This window comes from Pocillopora verrucosa, chromosome 1 (assembly GCF_036669915.1).
Source record: "Pocillopora verrucosa isolate sample1 chromosome 1, ASM3666991v2, whole genome shotgun sequence".
In the NCBI taxonomy this organism is placed as follows: domain Eukaryota; kingdom Metazoa; phylum Cnidaria; class Anthozoa; order Scleractinia; family Pocilloporidae; genus Pocillopora; species Pocillopora verrucosa.
Window position 1 is genome coordinate 12,920,732 of NC_089312.1, and position 17,073 is coordinate 12,937,804.

Here is a 17,073-nt window from a genome sequence, read left to right on the forward strand (position 1 = left end):
AGCTTTCCTGGCGTTGCCTATGGACCCCTTCACTACCGCTATTTAGAACGAGATAAAACTATAGCTCTTAATGCTAGCAAATGGAACTTTGATGCCACAATGTGCATATCCAGCCAAGCAGGTGAAGAGCTTACGTGGTGGATTGAATCAATCGAGACTGCATCCAACCCGATAAATCGAGGAGAAGTAGATATTACCATTACTTCTGATGCCTCAAAACAGGGGTGGGGTGCAGCAACCAGTGATTCTTCAACTGGGGGACTTTGGACTGTTGAAGAGGCTAAGGAGCACATCAATTTTCTCGAAATGTTAGCTGTATTCTTTGCCTTAAAATCATTCAGTACTTTGACTCATGGCAAACATGTTAAGGTCATGGTCGATAATACTACCACTGAATCAACTATTAACCAGATGGGTACAAGCCACTCCCCTAAGCTAAACAAGCTAACTAAAGACATATGGGATTGGTGCATTAAGCACGATATATGGCTGACTATGGCTCGTATACCAGGGTGTGAAAATGTAAAGGCAGACAAAGAGTCGCGTACATTTAGGAGGTGTACTGAATGGTGTTTCAACTGACACGATTTCTCGATGGCTAAAAACGGTTCTTGAAAAGTCAGGAATAGATACCTCAGTCTTTAAGGGACATAGCACCAGGGCAGCTTCTGCATCTGCAGCTGCAAAGTGTAAGGTTCCATTGCCTACAATCATGGATAACGCAGGCTGGTCGAATGCGACAACCTTTGGGAGATTCTACAGGAAACCCATCCTCACATCAAGTAAAGCTTCTGGACAACTCCTATTGGAGAACCTCCACACATAGGATTGTTACAAGACATTTGTTACTGTTAACCAGTACTCATTACCACATGTTTGTTGTGTTTATTTAGTTGCTGCCTATTATAGGCAGACTCCCTATGACAATGAATCTGGGAACTTGGCAGCTTACTGTTTACTGCCTTCTTTACTGAAGTGCACTCTGTGCACCATAGACTGACAAGCCATATTGCAGTAGTTGTTTTGTACACATAGTTTTGGTAAATAAACCTGTTTGTGTTTATTTCTTTGCTCATAATTGCACTGCTTTAAAGTCTCACGTGACTCACTAGTGAGTAGGACTGGTGTCGAAATAGAATTTATAAGTTAAACGAGACTTACCTGTAAGTTGAAGTTTGACTGTAATTCTATGAGATACCAGTCACGAACTAGGGAGTCACGTGCCCTACCCCTTCACTTGGTGACTATGTAGCACATTCATCTTTTTACTTCCCACCCATTATTGTTTGCAATCATTCGCCTTTAAAGAGTGATCGCTCGGGCTACTCGCACATATCTCACGTGACTCCCTAGTTCGTGACTGGTATCTCATAGAATTACAGTCAAACTTCAACTTACAGGTAAGTCTCGTTTAACTTATAAATTTTGCTGATAATTTTTCATTAAGATCCCATATTCCCCTTCGGTCTTGTCTTGTAGGCTTGAGGCTTTGATCCGACAACGTAAATTGAAATAGCTGTATAGATAATGTAAAGAGACCCCATGAGAGCACTAGTGTTGAAGAGTCCAAGAAACTGCATGCATCAAGAGGTGATGAGGATGAGAGAGATGCTAATAGATGTGCATTAAATGAAGCTGGTGACTCCAGAAGGAACAAAAGGTGCCAGGATGAAATGGCAAGAGGCAATGGTAAGGCTGGTCACAATGGGCAGTTACTGCATGTACTGATATAACAAACCAGGTTGTTTATTTACAAGAAGTGCAATTAGTAGGAATTGCTCTTTAAAGGCTAAAATTAATAATTTATTGTGAATATAATAATATCAAGGGCTGACAAGGGTATGGCTAGTCACACTGGACAGTTGCCAGATTACAGCAAATGAGGTGAAAGCAAGGAATACTACGCATAGGATCTGACACAAAATCTATGTAACATTATGGGGACGTGGTCTCTTGGTTTCATCAAGTAAAACAGTTATTCCTAATCCCAATCCTTGGCGTACTTACACAGAATCTGGGTAACATTGTGGGGACATGGTCAGCTCTTTGGAGTTTGACAGTTTGTGTACTTTTCCTTAGGCTTTGTTTTTCTAGTATTACATTATATCAATAATATGAAAAGAATCTTGGCAGGTAATGCAAATGCATGTTTGAAAAACCAAATCAATAACATGGAAAGGAAAATACACAGTACTGTAAATGTATTGTACCCCTGTAATCCAGCTTACTCAAAACTGGCAAGTGTCCGATTGCCTAAGAGAATTCCATAACTAAACATGTGGTGAAGAGTAAGAAAACGAATATGTATGAATTAGAATGAAAAGTCATTAGTCACTTACCACTATATTAACTTGAAACTCTGTTATATAGAGAATGTAAAAAGATCCCATGAGAGCAATAGCGTTGAAGAGTCCAAGAAACTGCATGCATCAAGAGGTGATGAGAATGAGAGAGATGCTGATAGAAGTGCATTAAATGAAGCTGGTAACTCGAGAAAAAAGAAAAAGTGCCAGGATGAAAAGGCAACAGGCAATGGTAAGGCTGGTCACAATGGGCAGTTTCTGCATGTACTGATATAACAAACCAGGTCATTTATTTACAAGAAGTGAAATTAGTTCGAATTGTTCTTTAAAGGCTAAAATTAATAATGTATTTTGAATATAATAATTAAGGGCTGACAAGGGTATGGCTAGTCACACTGGACAGTTGCCAGATTACAGCAAATTAAGTGAAAGCAAGGAATACTACAGATAAGATCTGACACAAAATCTATGTAACATTATGGGGACATGGTCACTTGGTATCATCAAGTAAAACAGTTATTCCTAATCCCAATCCTTGGTGTACTTACACAGACTCTGGGTAACATTGTGGGGACATGGTCAGCTCATTGGATTATGACAGTTTCTGTTCTAATTCTTAGACTTTCTTATTGTGGTATTACATTATATCAACAATATGAAAACAATCTTGGCAGGTTGCAAATGCATTTTTGAAAAACCAAATGAATACTGAGGAGAGGAAAATACATGGTACTGTAAATTTGTTGTACCCTTTTAAACCAGCTTTCTCAAAACTGTTGGATTATCTTCAACAAAGCCATAACTAAACATATGGTGAGGAGTAAGAAGGCAAATATTTAACAATTACAATGAAAAGTCATTAGTCACTTACCAGTATGTGAACTTTAAACTCTGTTATTTAGATAATGTAAAAGGACCCCATGAGAGCACTAGTTTTGACGAGTCCAAGAAACTGTATGGATCATGAGGTGACGAGGATGAGAGAGATGCTGATAGAAGTGCATTAAATGAAGCCAGTGACTCGAGAAAATTGAAAAAATGCCAGGATGAAAAGGCAACAGGCAATGGTAAGGCTGGTCACAATGGGCAGTTAGTGGATGTACCAATATAACAAACCAGGTCATTTATTCATAAGAAGTGAAATTAGTTGGAATTGCTCTTTTTAGGCTAAAATTAATAATTTATTGTGAATATAATAATTAAGGGCTGGCAAGGGTGCGGCTTATCAAACTGGACAGTTGCCACATTGTAGCAAATGAGGTGAAAGCAAGGAATACTACGAATATAATATTACACAAAATCTATGTAACATTATGGGGACGTGGTCACTTGGTCTCATCAAGTAAAACAGTTATTCCTAATCCCAATCCCTGGTGTACAGACTCTAGGTTACATTGTGGGGACATGGTCAGCTCATTGGATTATGACAGTTTCTGTTCTATTCCTCAGCCTTTGTTATTCTGGTATTACATTATATCAACAACATGAAATCAATCTTGTGGGGACATGGTCAGCTCTTTGGAGTTTGACAGTTTGTGTGCTTTTCCTTAGGCTTTGTTATTCTGGTATTACATTCTATCAACAACGTGAAAAGAATCTTGGCAGGTAATGCAAATGCATTTTTGAAAAACCAAATCAATATCATGGAAAGGAAAATACATAGTACTGTAAATGTATTGTACCCCTGTAATCCAGCTTACTCAAAACTAGCAAGTGTCCGGTTACCTAAAACAATTCCATAACTAAACATGTACTGAAGAGTGAGAAAACGAATATGTATGAATTAGAATGAAAAGTAATTATTCACTCACCAGTATATGAACTTAAAAACTCTATTATATAGATAATGTAAAGAGACCCCATGAGAGCACTAGTGTTAAAGAGTCCAAGAAACTGCATGCATCAAGAGGTGATGAGGATGAGAGAAATGCTGATAGAAGTGCATTAAATGAAGCTGGTGACTCCAGAAGGAACAAAAGGTGCCAGGATGAAAAGGCAACAGGTAATGGTAAGGCTGGTCACAATGCGCAGTTACTGCATGTAGTGATGTAAGAAACCAGGTCATTTATTCACAAGAAATGAAATTAGTTGGAATTGCTCTTTAAAGGCTAAAATTAATTACTTATTGTAAATGTAATAATTAAGGGGCTGACAAGGGTATGGCTAGTCACACTGGACAGTTGCCAGATTACAGCAAATTAGGTGAAAGCAAGGAATACTACAGATAGGATCTGACACAAAATCAATGTAACATTATGGGGGACGTGGTCACTTCATTTCATGAAGTAAAACAGCTATTCCTAATCCCAATCCCTGGCGTACTTACACAGAATCTGGGTAACATCGTGAGGACATGGTCAGCTCTTTGGAGTTTGACAGTTTGTGTTCTTTTCCTTAGGCTTTGTTATTCTGGTATTACATTTTATCAACAATGTGATAAAATTTTATTTATTATTAATATATTTATTCAAATAGCTGAAATCATAATGCAGTTAATTGCCCACACACCTGAGTACATTCTGTGGCCACCTCTAGAATTCTTTGCAAATGTATTATCTACATGTACATGTTCTTTGTTGCATCATTAGGGATACCAATACCCCTGGCATCATGGTATGGTCACCCAGCTGAGGTGAGATATGACGTTTATTTGCAAAGCTGTAATACTTATTTTCAGGCTTCAAGCATTTGAAAGGGCATGGGTTTCACCATAGCTTTATCCTCTCTTGGTTTCACTAATTGAAGTATATGAAGGGGTAGGCAAATCGGTCATTTCGATCTGTAAAATGACCTAAGAGGACTACCAGGTTCATTTCATGGCTGTCAAAAAGACATTTAAATTTTCTGATTTAATGATTTGTTCGTTATATAAAAGACCATGAATTTACACGGCGGCAGACTCCGTTCAGGATTTTGCGCACTCTAAAGAGACTCTTTATAATTATTAACTACTTTCTCTTTGTTCCTACATTTTTTTGCTTGTTGTTGTTTTTTTATTTATTTATTTTTTTATTATTACAAGCCATTCAATACAAAAAAGGGGTTTTTACAGAAACTTAAACGTAACACGGGTGAAATAAATGTACTAAAAGGTCATCTTTCTTTTAATTGCTCTGTAACAGAATATATAGAAAAACTTTAAGTTAACTCCTCCTTATAGGTGCTTATAGGTATAGACACTTCCGTTTTAAGAAGAACAATATGTCACGACTGAGGTATAAGATTTTAACTTGCTTTCACTCTGTTTTTAGCACAGGGAAAAACAGTTTACCTTAAGACATAAGTGGACAGCGCTTCAAGCCGATTTCTTTAGCCACCTTCAAAACGAAGACGAAGAGTCTGGTGGACTGGGTGAGGAAGAAGATTACAGTGAAACGGACGAGACTGGTGGAAGTGGTACTAACAGCAGCAACAGCTTGCCTGAAAAAGAGAAAGGTGATGCGAATGAAGCATTTACCGGCAAAAAGGTAAAGAACGAAGGAAAGCGTGAGAAGCCAGAGCCGTGCCCAGTACCAAATTGTAACGACGAAGAGTTTGGTGAACTAGGCGAGGAAGAAGATTACAGTGATACGGACGAGTCTTCTGAAACTGGTTCTGACGGTAACAAGAGCTGGCCTGAAAAAGGGGAAAGTGATGCAAATGAAGAATGTAACGAAAAGAACATTAAGAACGAAGGAAAGCGTGAGAAGAAGCCGTGCCCAGTACCAAATTGTAACGCCAATGTTGTTCACCTCCCAAAGCACCTCCACAATGTCCACAAGTGGCATGCAGAATATGCTAGAACGGCTCTATCAAGATTCAAGCTCTGCAAGAAGTATGAATTTGCCAGTCAAGAAGCAGCTTCTGCTGGAAATCACAGCCGTAAAAAAAGTGAGGAAAAGAAAACCAAGCCGAAGCCTAATCGAAAGAGAAAAATATGTCCTTTACCTGGGTGTATGGTAATTACAGAGAGATTGCCTCAACACCTTCAAAGAACACATAAACTAAAAAGAGAAGATCCGAAGTATAAAAAGTATCTTTCCCTCGCAAAGGTTGTTTCTACGGACAAACCTCATGTTTCTATGCATATGAAAGAAGAAATGGGGCGGATGCAAAGGCTCACTCCAGAGTTCGTAGTGAGAGGTGAAGAGCTCGAAGATACTGGCGACAATTCAGAAGACGGGTTCCTCTTCAATGTCCAAAGTTATGACTGTGATGAGAAACAAGACGTATTTGACTTATTGCCACCAGAAAACGAGTTGGCAGAGATGACAGATAGCACAGAGATGGCAAACTCCGTAGCATCGCAACGCAGCATGTCGCTCAAGTGAAAAGAATTATCTGAACATTGGGTAAGGGACTTGAATGTTTACTCCACAAGAAAGAGATCAGAGATGTTTTTCTACCCAATGCAAAGGAAAAATACCATCCTGCTACGATTAAGTCGTATTTGACGAGTCTTCAACACTTCTGTTCCTTTTTATTGGAAGACAACCCAAGTGACGTCAACTTTGAGAAAGATAACATCATTATCCTGCGTGACAAGCTAAAGAAATGGTCAGCGTCGTACAAACGGGATACCACAAAATGTAGATGGGAGAGACACGAGGAGGATGTGAGTGCCTTGATAACTCCAGAAACGGTGAAGGCATTTGAGACGAGCCAGGCTACACGAGATGCCGTTGTTATTCTAGGAAAACTGTCTGGAAAACACAATATGGAAATTACACAGGCTAGGTACACGCTTGTTAGAGACTACCTCATAGCTCAGATTATGATTGACAATGCAAACAGGTCAGGGGTAGTTGCTTTTATGACCGTGCAGGAATTTCGGCGCGCTAAGATGGAAGATGACCGATATGTTGTGAAAGTTCTTGAGCATAAAACAGTAGATACTCACGGCCCTGCTCAAGTAGTCCTGACGGTGCATTTATACAACTGCCTTGATATTTTTCTAAAGGAAATGTGCTCCAAGCTTCCTTGTGCACAAATGGAAGGAAAGCAGCCATTGTTCCTTTCATGGGCGGGGAACAAATTACAGTCAAGCCAGATCACCTCTGCGATTGGATCTATATTTAAGAAAGCTGGAGTGGAGGGTCGAGTACACCATACACTGCATAGGCGTACGGGCCGGGGGGGCGGGGGGGGGGCTGCAGCTCCCCCCAAAATTTTGGGCAATTCAGATTTTTTGGGCAGCAAGAGAGATTTGGGCAAAGCCAGTTTTTAAAGATGTTTTCAAGTTTTTTATTGAAATAGATAGATATTTTCTATTTTTACCTGAATTTAAAAATGGAAAGGCAGTTAAATTCACACGAGAAAGCGGTTGCCTAGCACGTGACGAGCTTCTGGTCATTAGTAAGGGGGGGTTATAAGTTGATATACATATTTCTATTTTTTGCGTGTGTTCTTGGGCATTGTACTGTACTGTACCGCACTGCACTAGCTGGTGTTGTAAATTAATTAGAATCAATTTCTGCATAGCTTTGTAGAATAATATCGTAGATTATCAACTGGAGACTCTCAGAAGATCTGAGTCACGTGCTAGGCAACCACTGTCTCGTGTGAATTTAACTGGCTCTACCATGGGCTTTAAGTGCCTAAAGCCAGTTAAATTTACGCCCGTAGTTTCGTAAAAAGTTACGCGACCGTGGAAACTGTTAAATTCACACGAGACAGCGGTTGCCTAGCACGTGACGAGCTTTTGGTCATTAGTAAAGGGGATCATAAGTTGAAATACGTACTTGTATTTTTTGTTTTTGTTTTTGGGCACTGTACATACTTTACTGTACTGTACTAGCTGGTGTTGTAAATTTATTAGAATCAATTTCGGCATAGCTTTCTAGAATCATATTGTGGATTATCGACTGGAGACTTTCAGAAGATCTGGGTCACGTGCTAGGCAACCACTGTCTCGTGTGAATTTAACTGGCCTTACCATGGGCTTTACGTGCGTAAAGCCAGTAAGATTCACGCCTGTAGTTTCGTAAAAAGTGACGTGACAGTGGAAACAAATACGCATCTTGCATGCATTTTCCTGTAGAACTCTCCTTGTCCCATATTAGACATGTCGAATCCAGCGCCACAGAAACGAAAACGGGCCTATCGCCATCGTGTTAAATGCTCCGAATGCAAAAAAGAAATCGTTGCTGAGTACCAAGACGCTCATGCAAGAACCAAGCATATAGGCAATTTCTCGTACGCCAAATCAATCGCAACTAGGTTTCACTGGCGGCGATGAAACCATTACCAATATGGTTAAATGCAGTAAAATTGACGCCGAAGACGTTAGCTCAGATCTTCAAAATGACAGCCGTATAGATATAGTGGTGGATTCTTCAGATACTGCCCTGGATAAGTCAGAAATCGAGGTGATTCAAGTGAATAATGGTGCTTGTTGTGCTCCAGCTACGTCAGAATCTATGGATGCTGGTATGACAGATGAATCAGAAATCATGGATAAAGGTAATTTGGATACGTCAGAGATCATGGATATGGAAAGCATAGATAATGGTGCCGACAATAGTACTAGTGCTCCAGATACGACAGAAATTGTAGATAACGGTGCTAACTCTGACATTGTGCATAGTACTTATAGGGATATGTCCATTTCAGTTGTCATAGATAATCGTGTTCCAGAAAAGTCACTTAAGTCAGCTATCACGGATAATGGTGCTCCAGGTAAGTCAGATATCGTGGATGGTGCGCACAATTCGTCATTGGATACAAATTTATGTAGTGGTACTTGCCTAACGTCCAGTGATATAGATGAGAGTCCTCAGCAACCGATTTTGAAGTGGTACGAACCAAAAAAATTTGGAAGTGAATCTTTTTCTAGAGATTTCAACCCAGCCTGGTACAAACGATATCCATGGCTGAGCTACGACTTTGAAACTAAGAGAGCGTGCTGCTACCCATGCCAGAAATACTTGAATGCCCATGATTTCACGTTTGACAATTGAAAGAAGCCAGAGCGTCTTACTAAACACCACAAGAGTGAGAACCATCAAACGGCCATGGTGAAATAGATTGATAGTAGAGCAAATAAGAAGATAAATACTTCAATACTGGGCAAACTCCAGGAATCACACAAGCAAGATGTCAAGGAAAATCGTGACTACCTGAAAGTTATCATTGAATGTCTCATGTTTACGGCCCAGCAGAACATCGCCCAGCGGGGTCACAATGAACAACGTGATGGTTTGAGTAATAGCAGTGATGTAAATAGAGGTAATTTTCTGGAACTAATTCACTTGCGGTGCAAGGACATAGCTTGGCTAAAGGATAAACTCGATAGCCAGCTTCAGAAGCATGCGCAGTGGACATCTCCAGTGATACAAAACGAACTGCTACAAATTATTGCTGATCTCATTCGCGAGCGTATCACAAACGATGTGCGAGCCAGCGGATGGTATGGTATCATCTTGGATGAAACATCAGACATTAGCAGAACAGAACAAGTTTCACTTTGCCTTAGTTTCGCGCTGAATGGAACGAAGAAGGAAGCATTCATTGGTTTCTACTCCACGAAATCAACCAAAGGAGAAGTACTGTATGAACTGGTGAAATCCTCTATCACTGAACTCAATCTTGACCTAAAGAACATTGTTGGTAAAGCATTTGATGGGGCTGCTAACATGAACGGTGTACACAAAGGACTCTCGACAAGAATGGAAGAGTGCTCCCCGTTCGGTATCTATGTCCACTGTTACGGGCATGTGCTCAACCTCGCACTTCAAGATACTATGACACAGATTGAACCACTGCGAAACGCTTTGGGGACTATCCAGGCTCTGCACAACTTTTTAGATGCAAGTCCCAAACGACACGCCCTGTTTAGTGACACAGAAATACAAGGCGAGGATCTGAAACTGACGCTGAAGTCATTAAGTGCCACGCGATGGTCATGCCGGTGGGAAGCCGTAAAAGCCGACAAAGATCCGAAAACCTACTCTGAGAGCAGAGCCTTGTTGACCGCCATTTGTGACTTGGAGTTTATCTTCGGACTGTGTTTGCTGAAAGTAATCCTGAGCAACACCAGTAGTTTGTGTTGATATCTTCAGGGGAAGACGGTTGACGTGATCTCTGCTCGTAGAAATGCCGACATGACCATTCAGACCCTACGCCAGTGTCGGAACGAAGAAAGTTTCAACAGCGTATGGCAGTTAGCATCAGCAATGGGTCTGAAAATTAAGAAGTGGCTGACCAATTCTGAGTTTGAATTACGAGAGGCCAGGGCACCCAGACAGACGCCATCGCTCCGCCTTCAAGCCCTTGTAGGTGAACGACAAACGCAGCTGAAAATAGTCGCACCACCGTATTAACACCTACTATGCTTCCATTGTCAACAATGACATGGATCGTATCACTGATATCTTCGGTCGTCGAAATGGCAGAGACAGTTATTTCTTTTAAGTTTTAAAGTGTTTTTTGAGCTCATATGATAGATTCATAGGCAATAATATTTTCACTTCATATGTAGGCCATTGTTAGTGCATCCTATGACCCTCGTTTCCTTCCGACTGTTTTGTAAAAATTTGGGCAACTTGTGAGAATTTTTTGGGCAAATGGTTCACCGCCCCCCCCTGGCAAAAAAATGCCCGTACGCCTATGAGCTCACCAACGAGCATGGGCACCCCACCTTTTTTTCCAGACATTGTAATCAACTTATCATAAGCTTTGCGCGAGAAAAGACTAATCTGATTTCTATTGCTGAAAATTGAATAAATAAGGAAAATAGCAAATACACTGTGGTCTTTTCTATTTGTCGTTTGGTAACCATGTCAAGAAATGTGGTTCAAATTTTAATCAAGGATTCAGCTCTCTGTCTAATTCAAATCCAAAATGTTTATTTGTGTCCGTCAAAATGTACTGACTTTAGTTTAATGCATGTTCTCAAAAGTCTCAGTCACAAAAGTTTACAATTATTACTGAGAAAGCGTTCTTCTAATAAGCACTGAATAATGCTAAAATGGGGCATTTTCAATGCCTGGGTGTACAAAGTTTAAACGAAAATCTATTGTCACTTTTATTTCAGAGGAATTATTTTAAGACCTCAGCTAAGAAGAAATGGCCAGAAGAAATGTGCTTAAGGTGGCTCGACTGGATTTTTCAAAAGTCATACTGTTCAAGTTTGAAAATTAACTACGACGCCACGAGCAACGTTATGGTAAAACAATTACCACAGCTGTATTACAAAAAGATGAAAGTTTGTTGTGATTGGTGTTATGTTGACATCGGAGTTTCCATAGCAAGGTAATGACGTCATGACAGTTTTTGCTTTCGTTCGTATTTCTCAGTACCATGAGGTTTTTTCGTAAATCGCTCACTGGAGCTTTTATCTCTTGTTATTGCCTAGATGTTGGCCAAGTTTGAACAAATTCAATGAGAGCATTTTTGAAAATTTTGAGGATGAAGTTTTGAGGGTTAAAAATACAGTAAAAACATTGTTGTCGAGATAATTTGGTGATATCTAAAGAAAACGATGCGCCTTGGGAATGCCGCTATACCACGTAGTTGCTTTATTCCACTTCAAATTGTATGTAAAAAGTTGGCGAGATTGCTCTTACCGATTGTGAGAAAAAAGGGTTTGATGCCTTTGCATTCAGATGTTCTTGTTGTCATTTTTGCGTATAATTTGGTCTATGCCAACAAATATTGTAATATTTTAAAAACTGCTCGATAGATTTTTTTAAAAAATCGTCAGTGCTAAGTTGTATTTTCATTGTATACGGCCTGCAGTTTTCAAGGTTATTGAAAATGTGGAAGTCAATAAAATTGGGCCTCAAACGTACTAATTTGTTACTCCCCATATCGTGTTTACAAGTGAGCGACCTCATTATTCAGAGACATTGTTTTAAATTCTCATATCCATGTGCACAACTTTAGCGAAAAATGCATTTGCATTAAAGAGAAAGCTCGACTACTTTCGGATATTTTTCCGAAGCATGCTAATATGAACTGAAATTTTAGCATTAGTCACGCAATTATTCGGTAATGCAGCAATGCCGAGAGAATCTCTGACTAGAAAAAGGAAAACTGCTGTTCTGCAGAACAACGTGGCCGTAGGAAAGAAGGCTAGACGAAGTGAATCACAGGTATGGATGTTTTCATAACGATTTTCTACATTATTTCAATGAGGGTCTCCATTTGTCAGTGATTTGTTATATAACTAGTAAATTTTGTTTACAGGATGCTGAGGAGCAGCTACAGTCTCAACCAGGGCGTCCAGCTAATTACAGATCCAAAACGGTTAGGAAAGAACAATGCAAGGCAATGAGAGAGCAGCGATGGAGTGATAAAGTTAGAAATGAAATAAGTTTAGGCAATACAGCCGACAATGTTCCGGAGGGACCCACCTTGAGATCAAGTCTGCCGTACACAAAAGCTGTAAACATGGATCAGTGTTATGTGGTTAATTTGGAAATGCTAACAACCGCTTTGAGCGAGTGTGTGAATTGTAAACAAGGACCCCTAGATTTACGTAATAGTTTTAATGTTCGCCCGGAAGGAGTGTGTCCAGTACTAAAAGTTAAATGCACACAATGTGAGTTTATTAACATCGTACGCCCGGCCGAGCATCATCGTACTGGAAAAAGAGGCCCTCCCACCTTCGACGCTAATTCCCGTGCTGGGCTTGGTGCACTGCATTGTGGATTGGGACATACGCATACCTCTGGATTTCTTACAACACTTGGTGTACCATCAATTTCCTCAAGCAATTTCAAAAAGCGGGAAAGAGAAAGTGGAAAAGCAGTAGAAGAAGTGGCTAAAGATTCTTGTAATCAGTTTAATGAGGAAGAAAAGCGGTTGTCCACGACTGGAAATGAGGAAGTAGTAAAACTCGGAGTGTCGTACGATATGGGCTGGAGAAAGCGAGGACGTTGTCACGACTCGTCGTCAGGAGTGGGCACAGCAGTGGGGTTACATACCGGAAAAGTCATTAGTTATGCTACTCGCAATAAAATGTGTAGGGTTTGTGACGAAGCGGAGAAAAAGAATAAAGAAGCAGAAAGCCACGACTGTCGAAAAAACCACGAAGGATCCTCGAAAAGTATGGAGGCAAACGTAGCAGTCGAGCTTTTTTCAAGCGCCCCGAAAAGTGGAGTGATTTACTCGACTTATGTGGGAGATGACGACAGCGTCACAGAAAACCATCTCAAAACGCTGGTTAACTACGACATTGATAAATGGAGTGATGTGAATCATGCAAGTCGTACACTGGGAACGAGATTATACATGGCTAAAGGAAAGATTAAAGGGTTGACTCCTAACGTGATATCCTACATCCAAAAGAGCTTCACCTACTGTGTTAACCAAAACAAGGGCCAGCCATCCTCATTACTCGAAGGGCTCACCTCTATCGTACCACATGCGTTTGGCAAACACGATAACTGCAGCAATTCCTGGTGTGGATACAAAAAAGACCCTGAAGGCTACAAGCACGGAAGTCTTCCAGGAGGCAAGGACCTGACGGGCGAAGATTTACGTGCAACCTTGGAAGAAGCTATTCGACCATTTCTTTCTCATGACTCCGTGAAAAAGCTGGCCCCAGCGGGCTCATCACAGAGAAATGAAAGTGTAAACAGTTCCATTGGCTCGAAAGCGCCGAAAATAAGACATTATGGAGGCTCGCAAAGCAGCGACTTTAGAACCGCTGCAGGAATAGCTCAGTTTAACAAAGGGAACAGATATCTGACATTAGCCACGGAAAAAATGGGTCTGGCACAGACGCATATCACAGAACAGAACACCGACAAAATTGACAAGAAAAGGAAAAGGGATGGCGAGCGAAAGTCAACAAAAGAGTTCAAAAAAGCGAGAAGAAACTCTCGAAAGAAAAAGAATCAAAAGACCAATTCTGCTGAGAAACGCGAGTCAGCAACGTACGAGACAGGGATCGGCTGGCAACAGAGCGACAAAGAGAAAGCCGCCATCACGAATGCAACCATGAACGATCTAAAGGCATGTCTGACAAAGGAGGAGTTTAATGATTATACCGATGATCTCCCAAAATCCAACGAAGGGAACAGCCAGGAAGTCTCCGAGTTACCTGTAATCCAACAACGTTCACGTTTTCTTCATTTGGCCCTCGACATAGAAACAACAGGTCTAGACCGGAAATCGGATATTCTGCAGATTTCATGCATTCCACCAAATGCTGAAACCAAATCATTTTCGGTAAACCTTTTTCCAGAAAATCGAATTATTGGCCAGTCAGCGACGCAAGTCCACGGTATAAGTGTAGAGTTTTGTAAGGGCAGAAAAACATTATTGAGAAGAGGGAAAGAACTGGAGGCCGTATCGCAAACTCAGGGTCTCAGTGATTTTTGCAGTTTCCTAAAACAGCAGTCCCGTTCCTTCCAAGTTGTCCTTATTGCACACAATGGTGAAAAGTTTGACTTCCCAGTTCTGATCAATGCTCTGAGAAGGAACAATCTCCTTGAATTGTTCCTGGCTACTGGTGTTGTCCTTGTGGACTCTCTAAAGATTGTTTCGACAGAAATGAAGCAGAAAGGTAGCCCTTTGTATTCCTGCAAGAGCAAATCTTTGTCCGACGTTTACGAAGTTTTACTGAAAGAAAAGTTTGATGCACATGATGCACAAGAAGATGCTACCGCCTTGTCGCGTATTTTATTTCAGTCCCCTCTGCAAGTATCTGTTGAAAGAATTCAGACGCACGCAGTTCCTGCAGAACTGTTCGTAAAAAAAATGAACTCAGCACAAGAGGCAAAATCCCGAAAGTCCACGCTGCATCGCCTCCCGGTCTCCGAAGGAATGAAGGAGAAAATGGGAAAGGCCGGGCTTGACTACGAAACAATGCAGGGTGTTTACAAGAAAGGTGGAACGAAAGCTCTGTTAGCGGTGCTAGCTCTTCCAGAGTCCTTTGAGCAAATTCAAGAAAAGCGGAGTAAGCCAAGGGTGACGAAAAACCTAAACATACTCACAGCAGTGGTTAACTATTTTGTACGAATGCAATCTTAGATTAAGGTTTTCATTGATGAATGATATCGATGTTTTCATTTACCGGCGGGAATGTCTTGGTGATTATGATTTAAAAGCAAGAAAAAGAAAGCTCGTCAAAGTTTGTTACAGACAACTTACAGGATAATACTGTCGCAAATGCCGAACCAAACCCCCTTGTTGTATATTTTTTATTTTGCTAAGATTATGTTGGCTATTAGTATTTTTTTTCTAAGGAGACATTAGATAATTATAGTTTTGTTTAGAGATGTAATATCTCAGTGGTGAATGTTATTATCATTAGTTGGCAGCAATGCCTCTCCTTGCAGTTTCAGGTGATCGATGTAAAAATTAGAAAAAAAGAAAGAATATCAGAGTTTGTTCAGAAAATTGTTTATTGACTTTTATCTTCCCGATTCACGTTTGTTAAAGTTATAATATTTATTTAAGAATAATCGCTTATATAAATACATATATGATTCTGTATATTATAATTGTTAAACAATAATACTTGGTAATTAAATGAACATTTCAGATAAGACATGTAATACAAATTTAAATAAAAGGAAACGCGACTATGCCACGGTGAGAAAATAAATAAACAAAATATATGGCTTTTTTTCCTCGTCTGTCCTCGTCTGTGAATGATTTTCTAGCTCCGAGACAACTGTTAATTGTTTTCACGAGCTCCGTGGAGCTTTCTTTGCGAGTGCTCGGTCAGTTGGTTTTTCTGCAGAGCAACAGTTTTCCGTTTCCTCGTCAGAGATACCCTCGGCATTGCTGCATTACAGCATAATTGCGTGACAAATGCCTTTAAAAATCAGCTCATTAAAATTTCAGTTTATATTAACATGTTTCGGAAAAAATCTCCGAATGCAGTCGAACTTTCTAATTGATGCAAATTCATTTTTTGCTGAAGTTGTGCACGCGGATATGAGAATTTAAAACAATGCCTGTGAATAATGAGGTCGCTCACTTGTAAACACGATATGGGGGATAACAAATTAGTACTTTTGAGGCCCAATTTTATTAACTTCCACATTTTCAATAACCTTGAAAACTGCAGGCCGTATACAATGAAAATACAACTTAGCACTGACGATTTTTTAAAAAAATCTATCGAGCAGTTTTTAAAATATTACAATATTTGTTGGCATAGACCAAATTATACGCAAAAATGACAACAAGAGCATCTGAATGCAAAGGCATCAAACCCTTTTTTCTCACAATCGGTAAGAGCAATCTCGCCAACTTTTTACATACAATTTGAAGTGGAATAAAGCAACTACGTGGTATAGCGGCATTCCCAAGGCGCATCGTTTTCTTTAGATATCACCAAATTATCTCGACAACAATGTTTTTACTGTATTTTTAACCCTCAAAACTTCATCCTCAAAATTTTCAAAAATGCTCTCATTGAATTTGTTCAAACTTGGCCAACATCTAGGCAATAACAAGAGATAAAAGCTCCAGTGAGCGATTTACGAAAAAACCTCATGGTACTGAGAAATACGAACGAAAGCAAAAACTGTCATGACGTCATTACCTTGCTATGGAAACTCCGATGTCAACATAACACCAATCACAACAAACTTTCATCTTTTTGTAATACAGCTGTGGTAATTGTTTTACCATAACGTTGCTCGTGGCGTCGTAGTTAATTTTCAAACTTGAACAGTATGACTTTTGAAAAATCCAGTCGAGCCACCTTAACAATCAATTACAGCTATCAGTTTTAAAATTTAGAATTGTCACTTTTATTTCAAAGGAATTACCTTAAGCGCGCTCTAATCACAAAAACTGACTGAAATTCTTTTTTATTATTATTGTT

General features: G+C 39.9%; 2 protein-coding genes across 2 annotated transcripts; both read left to right on the forward strand.

Moving 5' to 3' along the window:
* Positions 1–9,424: 9,424 nt before the first annotated feature.
* LOC131770316 (zinc finger MYM-type protein 1-like) lies at positions 9,425–10,333 on the forward strand. The gene has a single exon (XM_059086030.2). It carries the CDS (start codon positions 9,425–9,427, stop codon positions 10,331–10,333), a length of 909 nt encoding a protein of 302 aa, XP_058942013.2.
* A 1,950-nt stretch (positions 10,334–12,283) lies between these two features.
* LOC131792984 (uncharacterized) lies at positions 12,284–15,263 on the forward strand. The gene is made up of 2 exons (XM_059110404.2): positions 12,284–12,376; positions 12,471–15,263. The coding sequence occupies exons 1-2, from the start codon at positions 12,284–12,286 to the stop codon at positions 15,261–15,263; spliced, it is 2,886 nt and encodes a 961-aa protein (XP_058966387.1).
* The last annotated feature ends 1,810 nt before the right edge of the window (positions 15,264–17,073 follow it).

Bases quoted from the DNA above. Each gene is read 5' to 3' on its own strand.
- LOC131770316 (XM_059086030.2), top strand. From the start codon at position 9,425: ATGTTTACGGCCCAGCAGAACATCGCCCAGCGGGGTCACAATGAACAA.
- LOC131792984 (XM_059110404.2), top strand. From the start codon at position 12,284: ATGCCGAGAGAATCTCTGACTAGAAAAAGGAAAACTGCTGTTCTGCAG. The intron at 12,377-12,470 runs GTATGGATGTTT...TTTTGTTTACAG, and splicing joins CTAGACGAAGTGAATCACAG to GATGCTGAGGAGCAGCTACA.